Consider the following 27,689-nt stretch of genomic DNA (forward strand, 5'->3'; position numbering starts at 1 on the left):
TGTGGGCGGGAGGTGCTGCAGTCACACCTCGCCTGCATATATGCCGTCCCGCTTGGATTCATTCTTTCACTTTTATTCCTTAAAAGATTGCAGAATAGTTGTGACTTTTTCCCTTTTTTTACGCATGGAGGAACCGGCTTCTGCAGAACCACAATTTTGTTCAAAAGCAGGAATTACTTAGGCATTTTTAGAAATCTGCTTTAGTTTAACACTGAATTCATCAAACAAGTTTTAACCCATTTAAACGGACAAAACTAAACCCAACCCACCAATTAAAGCAGTTACTTTTTTCTTTTAGAAACATTCATGCAGGATGAATTTGAGACTAACCAGGAGGGCTGCAGCTTTACTCATTCTAATGTTGACTCTTTTCTGTATCTGTTCCTCAAACAGAAAGTTCAATTGTAAAGAAATCAGAGGAAAATGGAGACAGTTGGTGGTTTTCTTAAAAAGCCTTTAATTTTCATTCATCTGACCTCCGATCCCGTTTGATGCTGCTGCTTATCCGGTGCTCGTAGCAGGTGACTAAAGCCACGCCCGGTGTTCTGTGTCAAACCCCGGAGGATGTGGTTTCAGTTGTCTTCACAGCACACAGGGTGGAGTCGTTCAGCTCTGAGCCACGGAAAACCAGTTCTGCTGCTGATCTGAATCACCAGGGGACCAAAAAGACGAAGCCTGGAGGAGGCGTTAAAAGCCTGATGGGTAAATTAAGCGGCTCCCAAGGCTCCTTTAGAAGTGCTCAGATGGGTCCAAGTTAGCAAAAAAAACTAAAATCTGGGTTTTATCCTTTTGTGGTCTCTGGAAAAAAAACATTTCATTAAGACTTCAGAGAACTAAAGGCTCCATCTTTTTTTTCGCCAAAGATCTGTGTGATGTGGAACAAGAAACTACACCGTCTTTCCACTTTAGTGCATTTCTCTGTTTAAAAAAAAAAACAATCTTTAATGATGTTTTCAATAAATAAACAATTATATTTGTAAATTCGGTTCATGAAAGCACTGTTACAAGGGGCACAAAGAAAACACCAGTTTATCTTTTCGGTTAAAGTTGCCATGTTGTAGTGTAGGATTTTGGATTTCTAACAGGAGTTACGCTCCAGTGGTTTGACATAAAAGTACCATGCAGTGATGTTGTACCAGACAGCATCCCGTCTACGGGCATCCTCCAAACGATGCTGTAAAGCTGCAAACGTCGTACCAATTTGGCAAAGAAGACATTCATCAAGATGCATGGCAACATGGAGAAGTGGCGCTTGAGTCAGAGGTGGAGAATAGATAAAGATTGTGGGATATGTGTAATATTTGTGCGTGACAAATCTTTATGTTAAAACTCTTTCATGAAAAGAAATCTTCTGATAAACCAGAATATGGGTTTAAATCTCAAATCTGTTTAACATAAAAAAAAAAGATATAACTTGGGATTTTCACGCGTCTGTCCTCTGGACTACCATCGGGTTTCCTGGCAACGGAGTCAGAGTCTTGAAATAATCCGACTCTTAAAATGATCTGTGATGCATCAGTCAGTGCCAGAAGTGCTTGTGGTTTCTCATTTAGCAACCTCAACTGGGAAAGTTATTGATCTCCACCAGAAAACAAGCGTGTATTTTTCCCCGCATTTTTCAGTCTGTTCATCTGTTTTCATCTTTCATTTTTCACTGAAGAACATTCTGCATGATTAAAGCCTTAGTTTAACATCAAAACCTACTATTATTCCTGCTGTTCCGGTCAAAAGGATGACCCTAAAACCATTTTTACAAACAGTTGACACATCACAGAGTGCAGATCACGTTGGTGGAACATCATGACGGCTGGTTTGGATGGCAGATCTGAGGCAATATGGTGACAGCTGCAGTGAAACTCTTCCTAAACGTGATTGGGCCGGACCATTTCTCTTGATCTGGTCTTCCACAGGCGGATGCTCTGGAAAATGCTAACCCCACACAGATGTACACATTTAAACATTATTTTAAAAAAGAAAACTAGGAGTTCAATAAAATACTTTTGACTGTCAGTGCTTCTCATGTACAAGGCGTACAGTTTCCAACCGTACGGTTTTCTGCTTTGACTGCCTCCAGGTTCGCAGACGGCGGCGTCTCTTTCGCCAGCAGGCAGGTTAGAGGTGCAAATGACATCTAGTGGTTGAGTGTGATTGAAAAGGGTGGGAAAAAGCAGCTTCCGTCCTTCTTAACTTGGCGAAACCTGAAGGTTTTCCGTGTCAGTTCATTTAATCGTCTTTCCTTTTTCACTTCTAAAAATGCCTCCCCATCCTTACATCCACTCTGCGTTTGTGCCGTTTCTAGATGAACTTGAAACACTTGGTCTTGTCGTGGGGTAGCCGAGTCTTAAACAGCACCGAGTCCACGCGGAACTGCGTGTACAGCAGCGGCATGTAGCCGTAGACCTTGACGAAGAAGTTGATGCACTTGTGGCGCTCGTGGAAATGTGAGTCATCGTGTGAAAGGGCCTGAGGGCAGCCGGGGCAGCGGAAGGTCCAACGAGAGGTCACCTGAGGTAGCAGAAGGATCCATCATTATCTTCAGGTTTCCTTAATGTTTACACCACCTGCTTGTTTGTTTGTTTTTTAAATAAATATATCAACTACCGGTACTTATTTTATCCTTGCAGCTTTCGTAGTTAGTGTCCATTAGGGCTGCACGATATGAAGAAAACTCGCGATATGCGATATCAGTGATTAATATTGCGATAACGATATAATTTGCGGTATATAAACAATTAGGAAAATAACCAAAAATATTATTCCCATTCCATTACAACAGCTTAAAAATTATACTACAAATGACCCTTGTTGACATAGGAGGCGAACATACAACATAATAGGGCGCCATCCGATTAGTTAACAACGTGAATGGGTCCATCTGATTGGTCAAATGCAGAAAGGGATTCTTTCAATCCATTAAACACTTCAAGCTGCCATAAGATTGTTTGACCACATCTAAGGTAACCATTTATTGAAAATTTGCTGTCTTTTGCGATATGCATATTGCACAGCTTGATATTGCGATAACGATAAATTTGCGGTATATTGTGCAGGCCTAGTCTCCATTAATGTATTTTCATAACTAAAAAGGTTCATGAATCACATTTAGGTGCAAATGTTTGCTCAGATTAAAGACATTCATTACAAACTATTGTGGTTTTAGCTTTAGGTTGTTTTCAAAACTCATTTCAAAATTAATTTATTCAACCAAATCTTTGCAAATACCATTTTTTGAAAGTTTGTAAAACTTTTAAGGAGTTTTGTTAACCTTAATCTCTCACGTTGTAAGTTTGAGCATAAATGTCGTGGTTAGGGCTGCACGATATGAGGAAAACTTGCGATATGCGATCTTGGTGATCAATATTGGGAAGATTGCGATAAATGAACAAAAAGCAAAAACAACAAAAAAAATTCCATTTCCCTGCAAAAGTTTAAATTAAATTAGAGTCAATTATAAGTTATTCTCCAAATGACCTTCGTCTAATTAGGAGGCCAACATCTAACATTAGAGCTCCATCTGATTGGTCAACAACGTGAAGGGCTCCATCTGATTGGTCTAATGCATAAAAGGATTTATTCAATTCATTAAATAGTTCAAGTTGCCACAAGATTGTTTTAACACATTTAAGGTTTACCATCTATTGCAATTTTCGCCGACTTTCGCAACATGTATATTGCACAGCTTGAAATTGCGATGACAATAAATTTGCGATGAATTGTGCAGGCCTAGTAGTGGTTAAGTTTTCATGATGACACGTGACAAAAACCAAAAGACAATCAGAAAATTGACATGTTTGGGAAACAGAGGAGAAACATTCAAGCTAAATACAATCTTATTTTTCTAATTCATGTTTACAGGAGCTATACAAATATTAATGATGGGTTGCTAATCATTTTGAAAAAACAATATTGGTGCAAGAAACATAAAGTTGAGATTTTACAGAACATTTTTAAATTAATTGTGAGATCAATAAACTTTTATTCTATCTTAGCTGAGTTGTTAAAAATAAAAAGGACGCAAAAGTTTGTGTGTTGGTCCAAGTGCTATTTTCTCATTATTATAGTGTTGTTTTGTTTTTTTACCCAGCCTTCAAGACATTATTTCCTGTATTTTTCTAATGGGAAAAAAAGTAGAGTTTCTGTCGGGTTGAATTTAATTAGATGAAGAGTTTGGCTTTTACTGTAGCCTCTGTCAGAATGTTCAGAGCTCATGATTCAACAGGAGGCTTTCTAAAAATCCTTTACAGATGAACTTATCAGTGTCCTTTTTGTTGAAATCATTTCTGCTTCAGTGAGTCACAGAAAAAATAATTTGGAGTTCCAGTTTTCAGAAATGCATGAGACCAAACTAAAAATCTCAATTTTTTTTTCCATTCCAAATTCGATTTTAATCGATGTTACCCCCCTGCTTTTACTTTCTTTAACAAAAATTACAAATTACAGAGTATATTTGACAAAAACTATTTTATTTTAATAACATTGGCTTTAACGCACAGAGTTCAACTGAATCCAAGCTGTAAAAATGTTTGAAGAAGCAGCAGAGGTTTTGTGAGCTCCCGCTAGCCTGAGCATCTCATACAGAGAAAGACTAGTTTTCACCCGGTACAGCATTTCTTGTAGCAACAGCCTTGAAACGGTTTGTGCTGCGTTTGATGCTCCATGTTTGAAGTCACAACCCCAGAGACCAAAATCTCAGTTCTGACTCACCAGACACGTTGGTCGATAGATTAAAAAAATCTACCAACCAAAAGATTTCATTAGACTATAGTTGTCATTTTAAAAATTGATGTTAGGTTAAATGCAAACAGAGAGGAAGTCGCAACATAATGAAAACACCAGATAAAAACAACAGTTTCTTTATTCCAAGGAACTCCTGCGTTGATTTCTAATCAATCTTTGCCCTCCCCTTTTGTTTGTCAAATTCAAACATGTTGAGAAAAACAAGCACAGATTTACTAAAGGGGAGCAGATTGACAGAAAAAGTACTTTTTAACCAATTCTGCCTCCAGTTGATTCATTTTTACATTAAATCATAACCAGAACAGCCTAAAAATATGAAAATGTTTTGGATTCTTGCTATCGACAGTAAAGATGCAGCACTCTCACGAGGGGGGGTTAGCTCTGTAATGTTATAAATAATAATCTTCCATGCACACTGCCTGTTATTATATTTATTAAAGTCAGTTTTTATGAGTGTTTTATGAATACATTTTGTTGCATTTTTCAATCACGTCTTAAAGTCCGCTTCCTGAAAATACAGTCCGACTTTAAACCGGTCCGTGATCACATGTAGGCGGCACGCGGAACAGCTCATTAACACAGCATCATAGCATCATAGCATTGTAGCATCAGTGTGTAACGACACCGCTGTCTCCAAATCAACACTTTTTATGAAACTTTCTGTTGCTGCTGCAAGTCTAGCAGTTTTATCCTGCAGTAATTTTTGGATTGTGGTAAAACATGTTCTGCTGCTTCATCTGCTTAAACTGAAAGCAACACGGAGGCATCTAGCAGAAGTTACAGGGCGCTTCTCGCGGTGCTAGTGTTGTTTTTTAGCTCCTCTTTGCTTGCTGCTGTGCTTCGCGAGAGACTGGTGGACTGATTTTAGTCTGAACAACGCAAGATCACTTTCCCCCCAAATTAAAACATCTGAAACAACAGATTCAGATGAATCAATTAAATCGATTCATTGCCCAGCCCTGCTGCATGCTTTTTTTTTTGTTTTGTCCTTATTTTAAAAACAAACATTCAAGTGCCTTCAACAAATAATCATTGAATTTCATAAATATTAAGAGATGTTACTTTGAGAATTAACAATTTTAAAGATCTACTGTTTTCCAAAATTTTAACAATATTTCTGCCTAAAACAGGATCAATTACATTAAGAAGAGCCTTTTTTTATTTGTAAAAAAAATAAATAAAAATAAAAAAAAAGAGGTGACGACGTTGATCGAGATGTTTCCCCAACTGTAAGAAACTTTCATTTAACCCTAAGCTCTTGAACCCCAAATTCATAAATTCTGAGGCTTTTTCCCATTTTTACGTGTTGATGCATCTCCACAACAATTCAAATCCAAAAACTGGAGGTGTCCTTAGTCACAGATCCTCCACAGCCTCCAGGAAATAACCTCAGTTTGCCAGACAGAACTTTAAATGTGTGTAGTTTATTAAAAGAATTTCAGTAAAAATGATTTTGTCTGGCGATAAAATTGGTTTCCACTAATAAATCTTCCTGTAAAATCCAGAAAAACTCAGGTGTAACATCCTAATTCGATCCTGTACCTTTGATTAATAATTTGTGGGCAGGATATTGGAAATGTCAGTTTGAGTAATAGCGAGGGGAAAGGGGCAAAAATAAAAACAGAGCCTGGGAAGGACAAAAAGGCTTTCTGAGCTAAACACGATCTGCCGGCGTGCTTCTTCTCTGACCTTGATGGGTGGTTTGCGGGTAATGTGAGAAACCAGGAAGTTCATGGCGATGTCCTCACAGTTTATGTACTCGTCCACCATGTCTCGGATGGCCTGCGGCATCACGTACGAGTACAGGTAGGCGTAGTACTACAAGGACGTAAACGTACAGGTGGAGTGGGTCAGTGAGCGATGAATTTTGGAGGAGGCGTTTTTGGAAAGTGTGGTTACCAACCTTATGGAAGAAGGCAGCTCCTGTCAGCACCATGGAGAGTTCACAGGAGTAGTTGGAGTTGTAAAGCCAGGACTGATGGTTGACGTCCCATGCGTGGTACCTGCCAGGAAAACCCACGATGCGATCCCTGGCTTCACGCCACACTCTGAAAGAGACCAGAAAACACTATTTGACACCACTGAGGTTTGACTAACTCAATCCAATTTCAAATTAAAGAACCTTTATTTCATTTTTACTGAGAATGTTTTTGTATCAAATATTTTGTATCTAATTTGTGTAACTATTCTGTTGTTTATTAGTTAAAGTAAAGTTTTTAGTTATTTAAAATAAAAACACAATAATTGACTCCCAGTTAAGGACATAAAATGAGTCGACTGTTTCACTTTCTGAGAGGAGATTATTAGAATTCCTCCTCAAGACTCTGGAGATTCAAAAAGCAAAGTTCTGTCCACAGGGAGTTCATGCAAAACCACCCAAAAAAAGTCAGCAGCAGTGCAGCCTGGGCTGAAGTTCATCTGAGGAAACATTCCTCAGTAATTTTGGGGGAGTTGGGGATAATTCTTCACAAATGACCCTGTGCGCGCACACAAACACAAAAGCAATTTTGCCCGCCTGTCTGGACACGCCGCTCTCCTTCACAGCTGTACAGCCGTCTGGAGGGGAGGAGTGGAGCGCCGGCACAGCGGAGCAGAATGTTTCGTCGCTTAATTCTTTTGATGGTAGCTTTGGTTTTTAAGGTATGAAAGTGAAGGTAAGATACAGAGAACCCATCTGCCCTTACACCGCATTGTTCTTGAACCTTTTTGATCTTTGCTAAAAAAATCTTGAAGAGGAGCCAAATATGTAAACAACCATGTCTTATTAAACAAATGGATTTACTTATAACCATTAGGGATGACTTTGATTTTACTAAAACTGAGTGTTACGGCTTTTGGAACCGCTTAATAAAAGAATCGTGAATTTTGTAGTACGAGCACTAAATATGGAATTGATCCCCTCTCTTAGATATGTATGCTTGTCACAGAAAAATCCAAGAATTTAAGTTGAAAGATATTTTGTGCATATTGGTAAGGCTGGGGGAAAAATTTAATGGAATATTCTTTGTAATAATTGAATTTATGGCTGCCATATAAAAATAAAATAGCCACCATTTTGGATTTTTTTCATAACAAGCATGCTCTTCTCCAAGAGGGGATCATGATGAACATTCAGTTGACTATACATGAGAACTGGACTGAGTGACCAAACAGAAAGTTCCCGCTGGTTCCCAAAAGCCAAAATTCCATTGACTTCTATAGAAATAAACATCTATTAGTCACTCATTCTATTGGTTAGAATAATCATTCTTGCTTATAACTGCTAAGCAAAAGCCAAAACAGTCTGAGATCATTTTTTTAACTTAATGGAATGGCTTTAAAGGAAATTATTGAGTATTTTATTTGAACAAAAGAGGACTTTTGTTTTTTATCTAGCATAACATGTTTTTTTTTGTCTTAAATCAAAGTCTCCACATAATTCTGAAATCTTTAGATCAGTGTAGATACATTTTCTGGTTGGTATGTTATACCAGGATTGGATGCTTTGGACCAGAAAGATCAGTTTTTAAAGATACACTCATGTGTGACAAAACAGCTTTTAGTTATATTAAAAAAACAGTGTCATAGTTATTTTTCTGGCATTTGGCTTGGTTTTTCTAAAACACATTTGCTGTGAAGCACAAGTTCAGCTTAGATTCTATCGTCCTGATTTTTAAGATAAAGTTCAAACACAGCCCCCCTTTGAACTGAAAGAACATCTGAATGTAGATATCATCACTCGCGTTTTCACTGACCGAAATCCAAACATGATCTCATCGTGGCGAAGGTGGGCATCATCATCGATGGACAAGATGGCCTCGGTTTCCACGGCGTCCCAAGGAAGGAAGCGGTTATTTAGGCTGTTCTTTTCTGTGCGAACGACCTGTAGGTGCAAGCAAGTTCAGGAAAAGCAACTCTTCAAAACATTTTCAATGCTACACAAGGAAAACATTTAAACTTGCATCTTTTTAGAGAAAAGTACTAAATTCAAAAACATCTTGAGGGGCTCAATATTTTTCAGTATTGAAGTGATGCCTGGATCCAAATATAAAAAAAACAGAAAAGTTTGCATAAGATCTAACATACCAAAAACATTTTCAAGTGTCTGTGCATTTTAGAAACACTTAGATGAATGAGTGTCACTCACCACAATAGGAAGGCCGATATCTGGCCATAGCAGGTCTTCAGAAGGAGGCTTGGGTGAATTCCACACCACTACCACTTTGTTAAGGTATGGGAGTCCATTCAACCTCTCCAGAGAGTTCATCAGCACCTCTTCCCTTTCATACGTCAGCATGACCACGGTGAATTGCTCTCGTGGCACATTCCCACCAAGAGCAGCCTGAAACTCCTTACCAGAGCCTCCTGTGCCCCCACCGATAGGTCTGAAACCATTCCCAGATCCCAGGAACTTGGCTTCAGAGGGAAGCACCGGGTCCAGAGGAGTATGAGGGAACAGCTGGAAAGGCCCCGGGGCCCGGTTCCATGCTCTGTACGTGTCTGCAGCTGTATATGTGAAGTTGCGGAGAAAGCGAGGAGAAGCATAGGGAGGTTCCGTCTCTACGGGACCCAGGTCCAGATCTCCGTTATCAGCCAAGTTGGCATCAGTTCCTGCCAGCTTTCCTGCCTTGTGAGGAATCTCGTGTGCAGGTTCATCCCTTATGGGTGCTGCAGGAACTTGGATGGTGGTTCTGATACTGGCTAAAATGGTGTTTAGAACATTTTCTGAAGTTGAGAAGTAGGTTTCCCACAGAAAGCGTCCTTGCCGCCTCATAGCCAGCATGTCATTATCCGACAGGCTGCGCAGGAGGAAGTGAAGCTCCGTGACACGAGGCTTGGGCACAATAATGGCTGCTTCACTCCAGTGTAAAAACTGGTGGTACGGTAGTTTGCTGTGGTCCCCCAAAATGACTGGGATGGCTCCTACTTCTAAGGCCTCAAACAGCCGCATATTGCAGCCCGCTGAAGCCACCAACTGTCCGTCCCCTGGAGCGATCACCAGAGCAAATGTCGAAACCTTGAGAACTTCCAGCCTGTCTTCTCGCTCTCCACATAGAGCCCACTCTGTTGGCAAGCTTGCCCTTGGGTTTTTGCAGGTGAACTCAACCAGCACCTGGTCCAGGTGGCTGTCTTGTACCGCTTTTAAGGTGCCGATTATGCGATCGTCGTAGTCAGCCGGCGGATCCCCCTCTATTTCCTCTTCAAAAGACTGAGGCGGGACCTCCTGTAAGCTGCTCCTCAGAGACTCCAGCTTCTCACCTTGAAAGGTGAACAGGTACTTCCTTTTTACAGGAACTTGTGGTGGTACTTCCAAAAAGTTTGGTTCGGAAAGGGCATGGACCAGTGGAGACACAACCAAGTCAAAGCCCTCACGAAACTGCTGCTCCAGGAAGGTGGACTGAGCAACTGCTGCCCGTCCTGTGCTCACATTGTACAGGAAGTTCTGGGTCATGGACTTTCTAAAAAGATGCACAAGTACATGATTGTGTCCATCAGATCTCCAGTAGGGAAGAGCTTTTAGTTGCTTTTCCAACTCCGAAGGAGACGGAGGAGGAGAGAAAGAATCGAGTATCTCCCCCACAAGCACCACATAAAGACAGGCGATGCTAGGGTTGTCCGTTATGTAAATGTTGCTTTTTACAGATGAAGCAAAAGCCTGTTTCACCAATGGGTCAATATAGCTTCCCCACGGGTAGGACGTCGTTTCATAAACGTACACTGGAAAGCCAGATGTAAGAGGACAGCGGGAGTAGTCAAAGCAGGAACGTAGGCGACAGAAGCGCGCAGACTTTGGTGGTGGTAGTCCTGGGTCGTCCTTGTCTGGCAGTAACCGTACGGGTAGTGAGAGTTTGGGTTGGTTCTGGGCCATCAGTTCTTTATAGGAATGTTCTGTCTGGCTGATGACATTCTTCAGTTGCAGCAGGTCCTGCTTGGCACTATCAATGCTGCGCTTGCACGCCTCTATCCGCAGGTTCAGTCGGGCGATTTCGCCATTGAGCTCTTGCCTCTTTGCCTCGAGCTGCAACAGCTCCTCGCTGACCGACTCACGAATGCGGCACAAGTCCTGCACGTGTTTGGCCTCGCACAGTTCGCCGCCAGGTCGCGGCCCAAAGATGCGCTTGTCGGGACCCCCAGCTTCATCTATGGTCGTGAGGTAGTAGTGAGCAATGAGAGGAAAGAACACCAAGATGAAGAAGAGCATGAAACTGAGCCACGTGAGACGCACGCGCCGCAACACCCATGGCTGCCCTCCAACACCCACCCCATTAATGTTACGCTGCATCTTTGCCTTTTCAGTCTGTCACTTTGTCAACTGAGGAACTGTTGCTACGGGAAGCAGCAGCAGCCATAACTGACCTTGTCGATGAGGTAGTGGGTTGGATATTAAATGATGAAAGCTGGGATTTGACTCTGTCCTTCAGGGAAAGTCATCCGCAGCTGTCTGGGTGCTTTGAGAATTCCTGGGGATTTGGGGCTGAGCCTCACCTGTACTCCAATATGTACTCTGCGTTACGTCCCACATACGTCGATGCCATTTCTATAGTGGGTTTCAGTTATTCTCCAAATCTATGAAAAGAAACTGTGCTAAAAATTGATTGTCCCGTGTTAAGTGATGCAGGGATGGCATGGCTGCTCACAATTCAGCAGGACTGCAGGGAGGTGGAGCTTTCCTTATCGTGTTCATTTTGAAACTTTTGCCAGGGTGCTCTCCAAAAGTGGCGATAGCATGTGTTCTCAGTTCTTCCTATCGCTCCATTGATGGTGTTGGACGGAGAAACCTAAAAGAGAACAGCAAGAGAAGAACCAATGAGAAACAATACATCTTTAAAAAGAACTGCGCTCTTAAACATCCATTTTCCTACTCAAAAATTAAAAAAACTGTCATTTTCTAGGACAAAATTTCTGCAGAATGGAAGGAGTTCATTAGAAATTCACCTCTTGAGTTGTGGGCGGGGTTGTTGGTGCAGAGCAACACTGCCTCCCCTTCCCATCACTCATCTGTTTACACGCTAACTTACAGCCCCTCCCACCCGCAACAATTACAAGGGCAACAAAAATGGCGAGCAATATTGGAGCTATCCAGCTGTACAGTTTGGAGTTTTGTGCCAGCTCAGACGAAGAAAACAAAGACGTACATGGATCTAATCGTTTAGAAGTGGATCCATCGAACGAAATACTCAGAAATGCAACTTTAAGCAATATTGTCTTAACATTTGTCCTCCATTATCAGAAATATGCCACAGGAACATGTTAAAAACATCAAATTGTCCCTTGCCATTTTCTTTGGACAGGGTTTTTAAAGCAGACTGACTTCAAATATTAAAAGTTTGCTTTTAAGTAAATTTTTTATTCTGTTAATTTATTTGTTGTGACTTAAATAGTGTGTTTATTAATTCAGTTTGACAGATAAGATTTAATTCCATTAGTCAATTAAATGATTTACATATGCAAGACGTTTAGGCCATGCAGCTAGCAAAGGTCTTTATGTGCTATTAATGAATGTCTAGGTTTATACATATACACCAACACTTTTTAAGCAATTTAACCTTTAAAAGACTGCTTATGTTGGGAAGAAACATGGCAAGGTATCGCAAATTTGCATCTTCATCACACAGAGAACAAATTTAGGGAACTCGGAGAGTGCACACCTCTAGCAAAGCTCATTAAAGGCTGCCTCCTGCCTTCCTGCCTTAAATTACTGAGCATCTTTGATAGCAGTCCATCGCAGACTGTGATGCACAATCACCTGCATCGGTTCAGCGGAGGGAAAGAGTCAGACATCCACAGGGGAGTAAGTTGCTGCTTCACACGCAAAAACCCTGCAGAGGTTTCAATTTTTCATTTTTGGGAAGCCGACATCAGCTGATGGGCCGAGTGCCAAACAGACTAAAAACAGGAAAAAGTGAGATCAAACGGACGGCCAGGATGGAGGAGCCGCTGGTGCTAAAATGTCGCAGATTTACCAGAGTAACCGGGAAGTTCAAACTCTTCTTCCACAGAAAAATCTAACACAGTTAGATTGTTTTATGGAAGTCATTAAATTGATCTTTTGGTCTATTTTAAGTGTTCCCAGTGTTCTTTTAATTATGATTATGCCATTTTTAGTCTAAATAAAAAAAACCTGTTTCTGCAGAGTGGCAGCAATAAATCAAAATTCATCTCCAAGGTTTAAAAGCTGAAATAAAATGTGCCTTTACTTTTAATATTTCATGTATGTTGTAAAAAAAGACCCACACCAAGATGAATAAGACACCAAACTCCTCCCGCCATGGAGACTCTTTATGTGGTTATTAGGAACAAGCTCCAGCAGCAAACACTCTCAGGTCCCACGAAGCCTTGAAAGCTGACCATTGTTCCCCTGCACAGCCCCAGGGGCCGAACTGACCCAGAGGCAGCTACTACAACAGTCTGATTAATTGCTGCATGGCTGAAACCGTCACAGACGGAATGGCAGACAGATGTTACCAAACCCCTAATCTGGATCCAGAAACACGCCGGCTCAAATGTCTCTGCAGCGCACAGATAAACCCAAATCTCTGTTCCATTCTAGGATTCTAATCTTTAGTAGGTCTCAGTGGTTTTAATGTGGCTTCAGTCTGCACAGAGGACACAGGTTGGCGGTTGGTGTTAAGTTTATAAGGAGCAGCTGATGGAGCCGTTAACCCGTAACATAAAGCGAGCATTCCCCTCTCAACACTAGCCCTACAGCAACAGGGATTGCAGCCTACGTTCACTCCAGGCCAGAATCATTTCTGAACGTTCCAGCGGAAATAGTACCGTAATCATGCACAAAATCAGCATTTACTCAATTTAGACTAAACCTCTTTTTGGCAGAGCAAAAATCACATTCCAGAGTCTTCAGTGGGGCAGAGAGCTGATGACCCAGATAAAAAACAAAAACAAAAAACTTTGGTGAAACATGATGGACGGTGAGCACGAAGCAGAGTATGCAGTCAGCGAGTTGCTGCAAGGCTTATGAATAACACGGAGAGCAACATAAATCAGGAAGAAAGTCGTGAAAGTAAAGGAGAAATTAAAGAGTAATCATTTCCAAATAACGGTCATGCATGAATAAGCAATTATTCCAGCAGTCTGAATAAAAAAATCCAAAGTCAAAAGAGTGACAGCAGCAGGTGCTTGGAGGAGAAAGCGGGGGCTCCCAGACATTAGAGGGCAGACACTTGTATAAATGTTTGAACAGTCTCTGCGCTCTTCTGAAATTCCTCCGTCCAGAAACGGGCCACAAAACGAGCACTTTCCATAAAACGGTAAAGGAGGTTCAGCGCAAACGTGTCTATTAGGCAATTTGTGATGCATGTGAGCTTTTGACAGACGGAGAGACGGCCTGAGGGAGTTCAGTGCTGACAGTAACGACCAACCAGCATAATGGCTTTTTTATTACACCCAAGTTCAGAAAATCTCCCGTAGGAACAAAGAGTGGAAAAAAAATGAGGAAAGAGATTACATTTTCTTGTAATGTCTCACTTCTAAAAGTGTGTAGGTTTCAAGGCAACGGCTTACAGGATTCTTTACCTCTATTATCTTTGACTCATGTTTATGTGAATCTATAATAATTTAAAAAAAATAATACAAGTGTGCAGTCTGCAGTCGGAAGAATTTTTAAAGCTTTTTTCAAGGTTTGGGGGACTTTGTTGACATTTCTTTAATTAAAAAACATTTTTTTCACATAAATAAATACTTCTAAGCTTTTATTTTTAACAATTTAGCTAGGGCTGCACGATATGAGGAAAACTCGCGATATGCGATATTTAAGATTAATATTGCGATAACGGTATAATTTGCAGTATATAAACAAATAACAAAATAAACAAAAACATCATTCCCATTTAATTGCAACAGTTTAAAAATTATACTCCAAATAACCCTCGTTGACATAGGAGACAAACATTTAACATAATAGCCCTCCATCCGATTGGTCAACAAGGTGAAGGCGTCCATCCGATTGGTCAAATGCATAAAGGGATTTATTTGATTCGTTAAATGCTTCAAGCTGCCATAAGGTTGTATTAACACATTTAAGGTTTACGATTTATTGCGATTTTCACTGTCTTTTGCGATATGCATATTGCAGAGCTGGATATTGCGATAAATTTGCGGTATATTGTGCAGGCCTAAATTTAGCTATAGGGGTCAATCCTGCTAATAAAATCATTTTCATTAAAGTCATTTTCTAGAGCATAGTTTCTGCAGAACTGTCAGTGCAGGGCAACCCCACCCCCCCTTCCCCTCCCTTTTACTAAGAGCTTGGAGAAGGGAGCTTGTGGCCTACTTGGCCTTTTTTTTCTATGCCACAAATAGTCTTTTTCAAACTTTAAAACAGAATTTCCTTTAGAGTATTTACTAACTTAAACAATCCTCAAAATATGAAGACCCCCCCCCCCCCACACACACACACACACACACTTCCTAAAGGAATGTTTGTGGATAATGTTTTTGTCTCTCATCCTCATAATTAAGGAGACATTTTTATCCGAGTTTATGGAAGTGCCGGGAAAAAGGTTCAAGGCAAACATACTGTCAGAGAGCAGCTGCTGCTGCTATGGATCGCCGCTCATCTATAGACGGCTGACTGAACGATTCAAGGACTTTATCCGCTGTTGAGCTGGAAAGGTGACTGAAGAGCTGTCAGATTCAAAGCACCCAGAGAAAGTAACAAAAAACACATCTTTCTGCTTACTAATTCTCAAAAGGGAAAGAAAAGATCACATCTATGTGGTACGTCAGACTATGTGTAGACATATTTCTTTTGTATATATCTCTTGTACTTCAAGTATTGTTTCTTGCTCCAAACTTCAGTTTCAACGAATCAAATCATTCAGTAGTTCAAGAACATTTTTCTCCAATAAAGGCAGAGGCCTAAAGCAAAGCAAAGCCCTGTTTTATGCAACTCAACCCAAATATAGGAAAAGATGCAGCACAGTTTAATATCAGAAAGGTACACCCAGTGTCTTAAATCACAGTTAGTGATTTTGGGGCCACTTCGCCCATCATCCAGAGACAACAGGATCTCAGCAAGCAAACAAAACAGATGCTTTAATTTAATTTATACCAAGGATACAAGATAATATGGGTGCATTATTGGCAGTGGGGTGACTACACTCTATAAAATAATGGTCAGATTTCAAAAACCTGTCAGCTTATCTCCTTGTGTGACTAGTTTTGTTAATACTAGAGGTGTAACTGTACATTTCTGAGCCTTTAAGTGTATTATCATGGTTATTCATCACAAAAAGATTAGATATCAGCTAAAACAAATACTGCGCATCTCTGAAATATACAGGGGAAAAAAACGCAATGTACGTATTTTAAACAACTCTAAAATATTTTATGTCGTTTACAATCATGTGACCTAAATTGATAGCTCAGACTGAATTACGAAAGGACAAAAAATGAGGGGGAAAAAAGCAGAATTCTGTCATTTTACTAATAAACAAATGCACAAAAACTCTGCAATATTTGATGATTCTCAGACAGCAACTGATAAAGAGCTAGAGAAATAGAGAAAGCCATGCCGAGAGAAAAGGTGAAAGAATGGGTCCATAATGACAGATGGGCGCCGTCCAACCTCCACAGCTCCTGCAATATGACAAAGATTACAAAGGAGAGCAGCACAAACACAGGCGCCGTTACATTCACAGGAATACATATTTTTCTCCAGCCAAAGAAGGAAAAAACAGAATAAGAAAGCAAATGCCATCAAAATGCCCTCCAATCTGTTAAAGTCTTACGTCGTGATCCCACATGTTCGCAAAATTCTGGGATAAAAAAAATGATCCCTCTGGCTTTGCAGCACCAAATAATGTGTTGACGAAGCTACAGCTGCTAAAAGCTGCCTCACAGGGGTGAGCGAAGACGAGTCTCTAGCTAAGCTTGGGTGAACTGACAAACTCGACGCCAATTAGGAGTAGAACAGACTCACAAAGTCCCAGATCGCACAAAGTTTCTGTTTTGTTTTGGGAATCAAATTTCACAAAAGTTTGTTAAACTGAAGTTATTGTATTCATTTTTGTGAAATATAATACCAGAGAAAAAAAAATGGATCAAAACACACAGTTACTGCTGAAATAAAAAGAAAATGAGACCAAACATGTTTTTCTGCATCAAATGGTCAGGATAAAACTTTTAGAAAATGCAAATTTACGACATCGAGGTAAAGCTTGATAATATGACCCAAAAAGATGTAATCCCAGGCTTTTTAAGTCAACACTAAACATTTTATGATTGAATTTTCTAAAAGGAACAGAAGAAATTGGGTCTATTTCACCCCTAAGTACAGATTATTTGGTTGCTTTGGTTTTGTTCCCAGGCACAGATCAGTCAGTTTGTTAGCCGAAGTGTGCCATTGGTACGGTTCTCTACACCTGTAATCAGTACTAAAAACACAAGCACAGAACATTAGACCATTGGATCATCACAAACACCTTGCAAACATCACAACCTAAGAGTTTTTAGAAACAATAAAGTGAAATAAACGTTCCCACACATGATCGAAGGCTTCATTCACCATCTACTTCAACAAATCCCCAATTATCTTCCAAGGAAATTCAAAAATCTAAACACAATTTCACAACTTTATCCCCAAACCAGGGGGGCGGGGTCTGTAGAGCAGCTTAAAAACTTGAATCTCCTCTTGAAGTCATTATCATTCGCTGGCATCAGAAAACATCCCAGTTGATTTAGGGATAATGTCTCTCCGTGTTCACAAGGCTTAAATACTCAACATACTGTGACTGCTTTAGACACTCCCAGGCTTCAAGTAGTGACTGGTATGGAAGTCACACACTGAGGAGATCTAATAATAAAGTCCCATGGGTTTTTCATTTGACCATGTATGTCTACAAACAACTTTAGCCAGAACTCATGTAGAACTGTCTGAAACCTCAGACTTATCATGCAGAACTTTTTTTTTACTTTAATTACCCATAATTAGTGTTTTTGGATATTGGGACTCACAAACTCCCACAAAGAACATCCCCAAAAAAAGAGGTATGCATCCTCTCCCCACAAAACAATGCAAATTACTCACTTTGTTTTTGGTTGCAGGTTAAAGATAATAGAAAAAGTTAATAATGTCATTTTAGCAAGATGGTGGTAAATATGCTTTGCTCCAAATCTGGACATTAAGGGCGTATTCAAACTAGACATATTTGGTTTGCTTACAGTGAACCAGAGTTTTTTCCCCCCCAATAATCCAAAACAAATTTTCAGTCTGAATACACCCTGGCCCGGTACCAGGAACCGCTCTCGGACCCATCTTTCGAGGTGGTATTGGTTTCCAATCGGACTGAGCTTCGGTTCGCACTGAGTTTCCTCAGTCTGAATAGGCTACGTGCTCTGAGCAGAACAACTGAACCGAAATGGCCACCATAGGATGTAAACAAAGCAGTGGAACAACAAAAGCAACTGATTAAAATGTGGTTGGATGTACGCAGGATCATTGAAACTATTTCTAACGTGATACATATTGCTTCTCACACTGTTTTCCCGACACTATATGTCATAAACAGTGTACAGGGCTCTAGACTAACTTTTTTCACTAGGAGCACTGTGGCCCCTAACTGAAAATTTTAGGGGCACAACTAGAAAATTTAGGGGCGCATACCGTAAATCAACATGCTAACCAAATCTACTAATTTCCACTGTATTACTAATAAATACTTTAATAATAGATCCAGAAATTACAATGCGCTGTTTCAAATTCAGTGTCACATTTTATTCTGCACTTTTGAAGATGCAACAAGAAGGTAAACTGACATCACCATCGCTGTCACGACAGTACAAAGAAGTAAAGAAAACGGATGGAAATTTATCTTTGTGACACCAAATAGGTGCAGCCAAGATGCACAATAACCGTGTTTGAGATCACCCAGGTGAACTCAACGCTGCGCAGATCACCTGGTGTGTGACATATATTTTTGTTTTTGCTCCAACATGAACTGTCAATCATCACAAAAATATCGCGAGAAAGGGATGGGAGCAAGGGGCAAACCTACCCGGACACAGCTGGAAACTGAACTGACTGAAAGCTGCCCTACAGACTACAAAACAATGCATTATGGGACATGTGTCCTGATGGTTTTCGTAGTGGAGTGATTAATTAAAATAATTTAAATTACCAATTCATTAAAAAAGGCTACATACATCACAAAATATTAAAATAATCATAAAATATATAATAACACAGATCATACTAAGGGGGAGAAGAATATTAAAACTAAACTGAATGTTAAGGACAACTCCAATTTCCTGTTCTCCTTCAGTCTTGCTGCAGATTCGCTTTCATCTCACAGCCCCCCCGCCTGGTCTCCCCAACGATCCAGGCGAGGTGCCGGTTCATCTCAAACACGCCTATCGCTGCATTTTCCCCACGTATTTTCAGTGAGTCTAAAACTAATGTTGTTTTTGCTCGAGCGTGTTTAATTCTCCTCAGCTGACCCGACTCCCGCGGGAGCGGTGTGCTGCCGTAACGGCCGTGCATAAACCGTTTGATGCGCCGCCGTAACCGTAACCAAAACCTAAACCTTCCTCCGGGTCTGTGTGACCCAGAGAAAAGTTCAGCACGGACTGCATGTATTTAGAAAATCACGAGCGAATAAATACGTTCTAAAGCAAAGTAAGGAACTTCTTAATGTGGTCCGGGGAGGGAGGGGGCTGTCAGGTTTCCTGCTTTCAAGCCCTGTCATTGCCACGCCCCCAAGAGTCATATACCCCACTGTGATTGGTTGCTTTGTCAGCTCCGTGCACGACAATGAAAAAGTGTCATTCATACAAACTGGCGGGCTGCAGTAACATTAAACCTTCCTATTAAGGCGGGGACCGCAAAATATCATCTTGGGGGCCGCAAATAGCCCGCGGGCCGCGAGTTTGAGACCCCTGCTGTACACTCTGGCACTGGTACACTAGCCGCAGGTCGGAAGAACGAATCAATAGTTCGCTTACCCATAGCTTAGACGCACATATCAGGTTGTGATATTTGTCTCCGTTTCCTTCCCAAAGATGTTTACGCGCGCTCGATTATCTCTAGGCCCCTCCCCCTACACGCATTTTAGCCACTCACAGTGGCTTTCCCTATTCTTCTCACACGCAGTGGCCGCCTCACACACAGGCATCACGCGAGAGTGTGCTCGCGTTTAATGAGTATGTGCGCGAGTGTGTGTGTCTGCCTGCGTGCCTGTGCACTCGCGTCTCATTGATTATTTCATTGATCATTGACGTGCCCCTTCCACGTTTAATGTATAAAAAAATACGAAGGGTGGGGGAGGCAAATTTACTGGTCGCACATGTGCGACTGGATGTAAAATTCAGTCGCACACTCTCAAATTTTGGTCGCAAAATGCGACCAATTGGTCGCAGTCTGGAGCCCTGGTGTAGCTTCATAGCCGTTTCCTACGGTGGCCCAGAAGGGTCACAACACAACACTTTAGATTTCACAACACAACACAAAATAACATACTACAATTCGTCACAACACAACACAATAACTCACACCACAACACAACAGCTCACAACACAACACAATAACTCACAACACAATAAGTTGCAACACTTTAACCCAAAACCTAAGTACTGGTATATCTACAAAGGAAGTGCTTTTATTCTGAAATTTCAGACCAAACACAGACCAAACACAGGCTTCAGGACTCGATCTGAACCAAATTCAGCAGACCGAGTCCGCTGAATTTGGTTCAATGGCATGGACTTTTCCAGTCTGAATACACCCTAAAATAAAACTTATTTGTTTGATTATTCGAAAGCTCAAGATATTTTCAAACCTAAATGACCTCCTTTTTGAAAGAAACACTAAACTTTAATGAGCCTTCATCTGGAAAAAGTGGACCAACCAGATGAAAAAACAGGATGGTTCAGTGGTACAAAAGTAAAGAAAGAAAGCAGAGATAACAATAGAACTCGTTGTTTTGGTCATTCCACTTCTTCCATGACTCCTTTTACAGCCTATATATTCTCTCTCTTGCAGTTTTTCACTTAAATTACTGCCTGTTCTTTTACTAGGCTCGCTATGGTGTGTGGTTCAAAACCACAACAAAATCATTCATCTAATTTTAATCCCATGTTCAAAACTGCACCCTGAGCATTGGTGTAACTACCTACCAGAGGGCTTTGCTTGTAAGCAAGTTGCTAACATTTATCATTACCACCATCCTTCAGATTGATAGTCTTTTCTGCCCCATTTGCAATGTGGAAACCAAATAAGGTAAGGTCGCAGGGTGACTAATTTGACCACGTTGTGAAGGACAACTGTGAAAGATCACCAGTCCTATCGACAGAACCCTTTCATAGCAACAGTACCTGTCAGCTCTTATTACCCACAACATGCATCACAAATATCTCCACAGAGCAGCTATGTTGAAGCTGGTTCCACTCCAGACTATGTGCCAGACTTTAAAAGTGTGAAATACTGCAAGTCTTCTTTACTGTTCGAGGATACTTGTTATTGGAAAGCTTTTGATTCATGGTCCACACCTGACCGAGCAGGTTTAGGATTCGTGCCGCCTGGTAATGACGTTTAAAAAGCGCCATAGGAAGAACATTTAGCAGGTTGTTCTCTTTCGCCTGCACCGAGAGTGGAAGTGTAACTCCAAAAGCTGGCATTGACAACTAAACCTAATTGCAAAACCTCTGGCAGTGCTGTCTCCCAGCATCAACGCCACCCTGTTCCAGACTTTAAATATCAATTGGGCTGAAACCACAAATAGAACTTGTTAGAAAGTCCCAGCAACTGTCTGGCTAAACCTTTAAAGTAACTTACATCCTGTCGACACGGCCTTCCTCTTACTATACATATAGAACCAGTTTTATGATTATATTTGCAAACATGTTAAAGAGAAAATTCTACTTTAAATTCAAAGACTGAGCTCAACAAACCAAATTACATTGTATGTGTCAGTCCTTGACTGTATACGGGAACTGGAGTGTGTCATCACCTATAAGAAAAATGGCTTCCCTAAGGAAGAAAATGTTCAAAAGAGGAAGCACATCAAGAATAGTTATTCTGACAAATAGAATGACTGAGTAATTGCTGTTTAGTTCTCTATAGAAGGCTATGGGATTTTGGCTTCTTGGAACCAATGGGTACTTCCTGTTTGGAACGCCAGAGGGGTCACTCGGTCCACTTTTCATATACAGTCAATGACCAAAGTTTCCTTATTCATTAATGAGCCAAAAACATATAATTCATTATTATGCTGTTCGTCATAGGGAAACTTTTTTTTTATTCTACCAAACAGAAAAACTCAAAATGTTCAGCTAAAACTTTCACACAAAAAAAAAAAATCGATGCCATTCAGTTTCAATGTTTGATTTTTGTCTACTTGATCGTAAAAAGCTGTGCTGCAAAAACAGATAAGAGGCAAAACCAGCTTCATTTAAAGCCAAGATGTAAAAGTCCAGCTTTTCCAACTTTGAAATAATCTTGTTATCTTGGCATAGCAGCAGCAGCAGCAGCAGATGATGCAGCAGCAGCAGCAGATGATGCAGCTGCAGCAGCAGCAGCAGATGATGATGCAGCTGCAGCAGCAGCAGATGATGATGCAGCTGCAGCAGCAGCAGCAGATGATGCAGCTGCAGCAGCAGCAGCATCCTCCTTGCTGCTGCTCCCTGACTCTCTCCTAAGCAGCCAGACATAGTCCACAGCACATTAAGTCAGCTTGACAACAGCCGCTTGAACCCGCCAGCATCGTCCTCCAGACACTGATGGATCGTGGGAGCGGAGCCAGGACGATTAGCCCGCAACGCCAGAGAATTACTGGAGTGTAGTACGCGAGAAGTGATTGCACCTGAGTGTCAACATCATGCGTTGTCACCGCTAGAAGTTGTCTTGTTAAAGTCCTTGAAACGCACGTAGCTTAAACTAAGCATGTCAAGGCGGCAGCGACAAAAAATTGGCAGGGGAGAGGGGGGCGCGGTGCTGTTGATGCGTTAAATCTATATATATTTTTTAAAACTGCCATGCACACGTGGATGAAACCCAACATTAAATCAGGCCAGACAGTAGCATAAGGCCCACTGGAGGGAAAGCAGATGGCCGTTTGTATGCAAGGAAATCCTAGTTTTTAGATTATGATTTAGCTGAAAAAGCTGCCGTCTGCACAAAATGGTTAAAGCAGTCGACGCCATGTTAGGATTTCTCTCTGATTTGCTGCTAAAACAAACTTTAATCATAAAACAGAATGTCAAGTAAGTAGGAAAATCTCAGGGGAGCTTTCCATTTCATGGTTCATCCAGACTCTTATCACAGGAAAAAACAATTATTACCACAGCATTGATGAGATTGAATTATGAATACAAACTAGAGTTACTGTAAAGATCAGGCCTCAAACTGTGACTATTTTTATCAACCTTTAAAATAGATTACATTTAATTTTCATAGTACAGTTTAGATCTAAAGAAACTACAAATAACTACTCATCTTGATCTGATTTTAGACCAGAATGCAAGAGTTTATAATGAAACATTGACATATTTTATCTTGTACCTGCATTTCAAACTTCTAACAATTACATTTGCATGGTAACAACAAATCGGTAAAAATTGATTAAGTAAGGTCGGAAAAATGATTTAGTTTATTTTGAACTTATTAAAGAATAGGTGATGATGACTTGTGCTTTTTGGATTTTCCATGGATCTTAATGCAAATTTATTCAGAATAGAAATATCTCAATATCTTCAATATCTATATTAAACAATGTGAGACATCTGATTCAGTTAAATGTCTATAAGGCTCATCATACACGACTAAAACTTTAACAAATGTGGTTTTTACAGTATTGCTGGCATAACAGATAAACACAAATCTGACTAAGATGTTTAAATCAAAGAAAAAATAATGTTTTATTTATTTACTTTCTTCAAAAATACCTTTAACTGCCATCCATATTGGCGACAAACTGCCACCATTTTAATTAATGACAGCAGGAAATCCCAGATGTGTTCAATAAATGGACTGAGTGAGCCAAAACAACAAGCCCAGATGTGCAGAACTTCAGTTCTGAAGTTAAGAAACTGTCAGAGTTTGGAAGAATTTCCTGCTGAATGACATCCTGTCTGTAACGCAAACAGTCTTAAACACACTAGAAAGAAGAAAACGCTTCAGGGATGTTGGAGTTGGTTACCATGACAACACTGACACCTCACTTAAAGCCATGTCAGCGACAACTGTGTTAAATTTGCAGACATTACCAGTTTTCTTGGAGTTAATCAAGCTTTTGAACAATTTCATTAATTATAAATAAAACCTAAAATAGTAGAAATCTTTTCAAATGTAATCAGTGGATATCAAACTTGTAAATAATGTAATTGTAAATAAAAAAATTTAAAAAAAATCAAGCAAATTTCTTTTTTTTAACTGTGCCAAAAAAGAAATTTGAAGGCAAAATGTTTCAAAAATGAAATGTTGATTTTTCTATTTCCCTTTGTTCCATTGTATGGTAATTGCTAAATTTAACGGCTTGGAGAAGGAATCATTTCTCCAAGAGCGACTCCTCAGAGTAAAAAGATCGATTCTCTGGTCCGCAGCAGCAAAACAGAAGCCCGTTAAGTCACCGTGTTGTCCAATTAAATAGTGAAATATGAGGAACAAGCAGCATTGTCTGCGTCGTCCAGACCGTCGGATAATCACAAACTGTTTTTGCTTCGTTTACAAGCCAAATACAGAACGGGCAACTCCAGCATAAGTGGGGACACTTCCACAGACGTGACACATCCGAACCACATCCACATTAGAGTGCATAAGCAGAGTCTCAAATATCCCAGAATAAATATAAAAAGAAAAAACTGCTTTGTCGGTTTTTGCACAGAACACGACCTTCACACAACTGTTTACCATTCACCTCTTTGAGTTTCCACAGTCTGCCGATTCAGCACTTTTCTTCCCAAGACTTTGTGTGTGCGTGTGTGTGTGTGTGTGTGTGTGTGTGTGTGTGTGTGTGTGTGTGTGTGGGTGGGTGGGTGGGTGTGTGTGTGTGTGTGCGGGCATTAAAAATCACCAAATAAGTCTGAAGTCCTCAATAGATGTGTCATGTTAACAAAAGAATAATGCATAAACCCCATAACAACCACTAATTTTCAGCTTAGATCTTTAATGAACGCACACTGGAGGAATCCCTAATAACACATCCACAACACAGAAACAACTGAAAGCTGGTGATTTATTGATTAAAGTTCCGCTCCAATCATCTTTTTGATCTATTGTCAAAGTGTCCCCAGTGGTCTTTTAGGTATGATTATATTATTTTTAGCCCAAATTGAACATTTTCTAGGAGATAGTTTCTGCAGAGCAGCAAGAGTTCATTGGAAATTCAACTCTGACTTCCCATCATCCCTTTGTTTACACTCTCTCCTGCTAGTTTACAGCCCTCAACCTAACATGACCGGTGCAACGGAAAGGGCGAGCAACATTGGAGCTATCCAGCCATACTGTTTGGAGCCAGACTCCAGCACAGCCAAGGAAAACGGATCCGCTCATAGATCTACTTCTCTGCAGGTGGATGAATCCGAATGAAGCGGAGCAGGGAGCTTGTTTTTTTTACAGATCACAAAGAAGCTCTTACTTCAAACAGTATTTCTTCATCTGCTCCCGATTCACCACTATCTGAATAAAGAAACACTCAGAAATGCAATTTTAAGCTTTATACTCTTTAAATTTGTCCTATCATGAGAAAAATGCTACAAAAACATGTAAGAACACAATTTTTCATTGGAGTAGAAATAAGACAAATTATCACAGGAAATGACTTTAAATCGCACTAACCAATTTAAAATGACCTAGATTCATGTTTAAAAAGAAAAACTGTACACTTAATTTAAATTAAATGAACTCTAATCAATAAAATTCATTTTTTTTGTTGATGCGGTACATTATATATTGCATTTATTTATGTTTTATGTAACCATGTGTTGGAAAATAGAGTTTTAATTTACGCAATAAAACAAATAATCTAAATACTCCACACTGTGCTATTAATAGTTTAGGATTATCCTAAATTTATTTAATTTATCCTAAGGATAAATTATGAAAATGTTTCTGATGGAGATGAAGTTTCCAGATCAGGATAGTAAAAAATAAATAAAAACAAACATAAAAAATAAAAAGAGAAACAATCACTACAAATAAAGGAAATGATAACAAATGAAATATTCATTAGGATTTTAAATAAATAGACATTTCCAAAGGTGCCCAAGCTGCAGTCCAGGTCGACGTGTGCTTAACTCAGATAACAAGATATTTACTTAACAGCTTTCGGCATTAATTTATATTTACTTTTAGAAATGTCCACTACCTAATAAAAACAGAAGAGAATAAAAGGCGATGTCACAGTTCTGTACACTGCTAAAGAACCTTAAAATCCCGGGCTGAATGTGTGTCATCTGGTAAATAAGCTAGCCCGGGCTAGCCGCTGCTGGTCACAACACAAGGCGCTCTCTGTGAGCGGATCTGCGGGAGCAGCTTTAGCCTCAGAGGCTACTCACCGCCCGCGGAGGCTCCGGGATGGTCTACGAGCTGCGGCGGAGCTGCCCGGAGGCCATGGCGGAAGCGAGACGTCCTCAGAGTTTACGCTGAAAGGGCGGCTGTCTCCAAACAAGGCTGCGGAGTTCCAGTGTTTCCATCGCGCAGTGATCACAGCAACGTTACAGGCTGCATTGTTGGAGCGACGGCGGCTGGACAAACATCTGCGACTGCATGCTGCAAAGCATTGTGGGAAACATCAGACCCAAGCCGCTGGGGAAAATGACAACAAGCGCCCCCTGGTGGTAAGAGTGGAAATGAAGCAAAGTAAGAAACAAAAATATTTATAGTAGAACCTTTAGATTTATTAATTCCAGTTTCCAGACCCCCATGTTATTTTATTTTATTTCTCCTTTTGTTGTTTTTGGGTTGTTGTCTATATAATTATATATATATATATATATATATATAATGTCTTGAACTTGTTTCATTTGTTTGAGAAAAACACATGTACAGTTTCTTATAATGTACAAATCTATGGATATTGTACTAACATTTGTTCAAATTTTATCTGAAAATTGAATTGTTAGTAAAAAAATCAAAATCAGAACCATTACATCCATGGTTTTTACACATCGATCAATCTGTCTGTCTTTTCTGTCTGTCTGTCTGTCTGTCTCTCTGTCTCCCTCTATATATATATATATATATATATATATATATATATATATATATACATATATATATATATATATATATAATTTTACAGATTGTCATTCAATTTTTAATTTCATTGTGAGTTTGGTTCTTTAAGGAAACTTAATTTGAGTAGACTGCTACAGTTACAGATAACTGATTTGACTAAAACCATACATAAAAAGCATCATGCAGGCATCGGGAAATTTTCAAGTTACTATCTGGAAATAAAAAAACAAAATTTATGTACCTTGAGAGTTCATGACAGAAAACTTGAAATAACGATTGACCTTCCAACATCTGGCCAATCTACTCAAATAACTTCAACGACAATTTACGCAGAAATTCAGAAAGGAGGCCTGTAGAAATAACTGCTACCTCTGCCCGCAAGCTTGCTTGTCAATATTAACGATTCCACAAAAAGGAATATACTCTAAAAATTACTTATTATTTATTAATTACTTATTATTAATTAATTATTAAAACTGTAGTGTTATCTGGTTTTGTTATTCTGGTTTTGTTATTCATTAACAAAAAGTCTTATTTTCTGATTAAGATCATTGAGGTTCTTGGTACCGATCTTGGCAACAAAAATATATATATATATAAAGCAATTAGATATGACATGTTAGAGAGGAGAGGAGTGGGAACGGAGAGGAGAGTGGATAATCAAATCTCTAATTCAGACGGTTTTGTCCCAGACACAACCACAGTTCTTGTGGAAGTTCACGCATCAAAGCCACACGTACTTTGTGAATTTGAAGAAAGTATTTGATCTCCTCCTTTGCATTGT

The 27,689-nt window shown here is 40.0% G+C and overlaps 1 protein-coding gene across 1 annotated transcript; it reads right to left on the minus strand.

Moving 5' to 3' along the window:
- Positions 1–292: 292 nt before the first annotated feature.
- On the minus strand, positions 293–26,459 carry extl3 (exostosin like glycosyltransferase 3). Its single transcript, XM_004083421.4, has 6 exons — positions 26,224–26,459; positions 8,864–11,495; positions 8,472–8,599; positions 6,641–6,785; positions 6,427–6,555; positions 293–2,505 (listed from the first exon to the last, which is right to left on the minus strand). The coding sequence occupies exons 2-6, from the start codon at positions 10,997–10,999 to the stop codon at positions 2,296–2,298; spliced, it is 2,748 nt and encodes a 915-aa protein (XP_004083469.1). The 5' UTR covers positions 11,000–11,495; positions 26,224–26,459; the 3' UTR covers positions 293–2,295.
- Between the last annotated feature and the right edge of the window lie 1,230 nt (positions 26,460–27,689).

Source organism: Oryzias latipes, chromosome 24 (assembly GCF_002234675.1).
Source record: "Oryzias latipes chromosome 24, ASM223467v1".
Taxonomy (NCBI): domain Eukaryota; kingdom Metazoa; phylum Chordata; class Actinopteri; order Beloniformes; family Adrianichthyidae; genus Oryzias; species Oryzias latipes.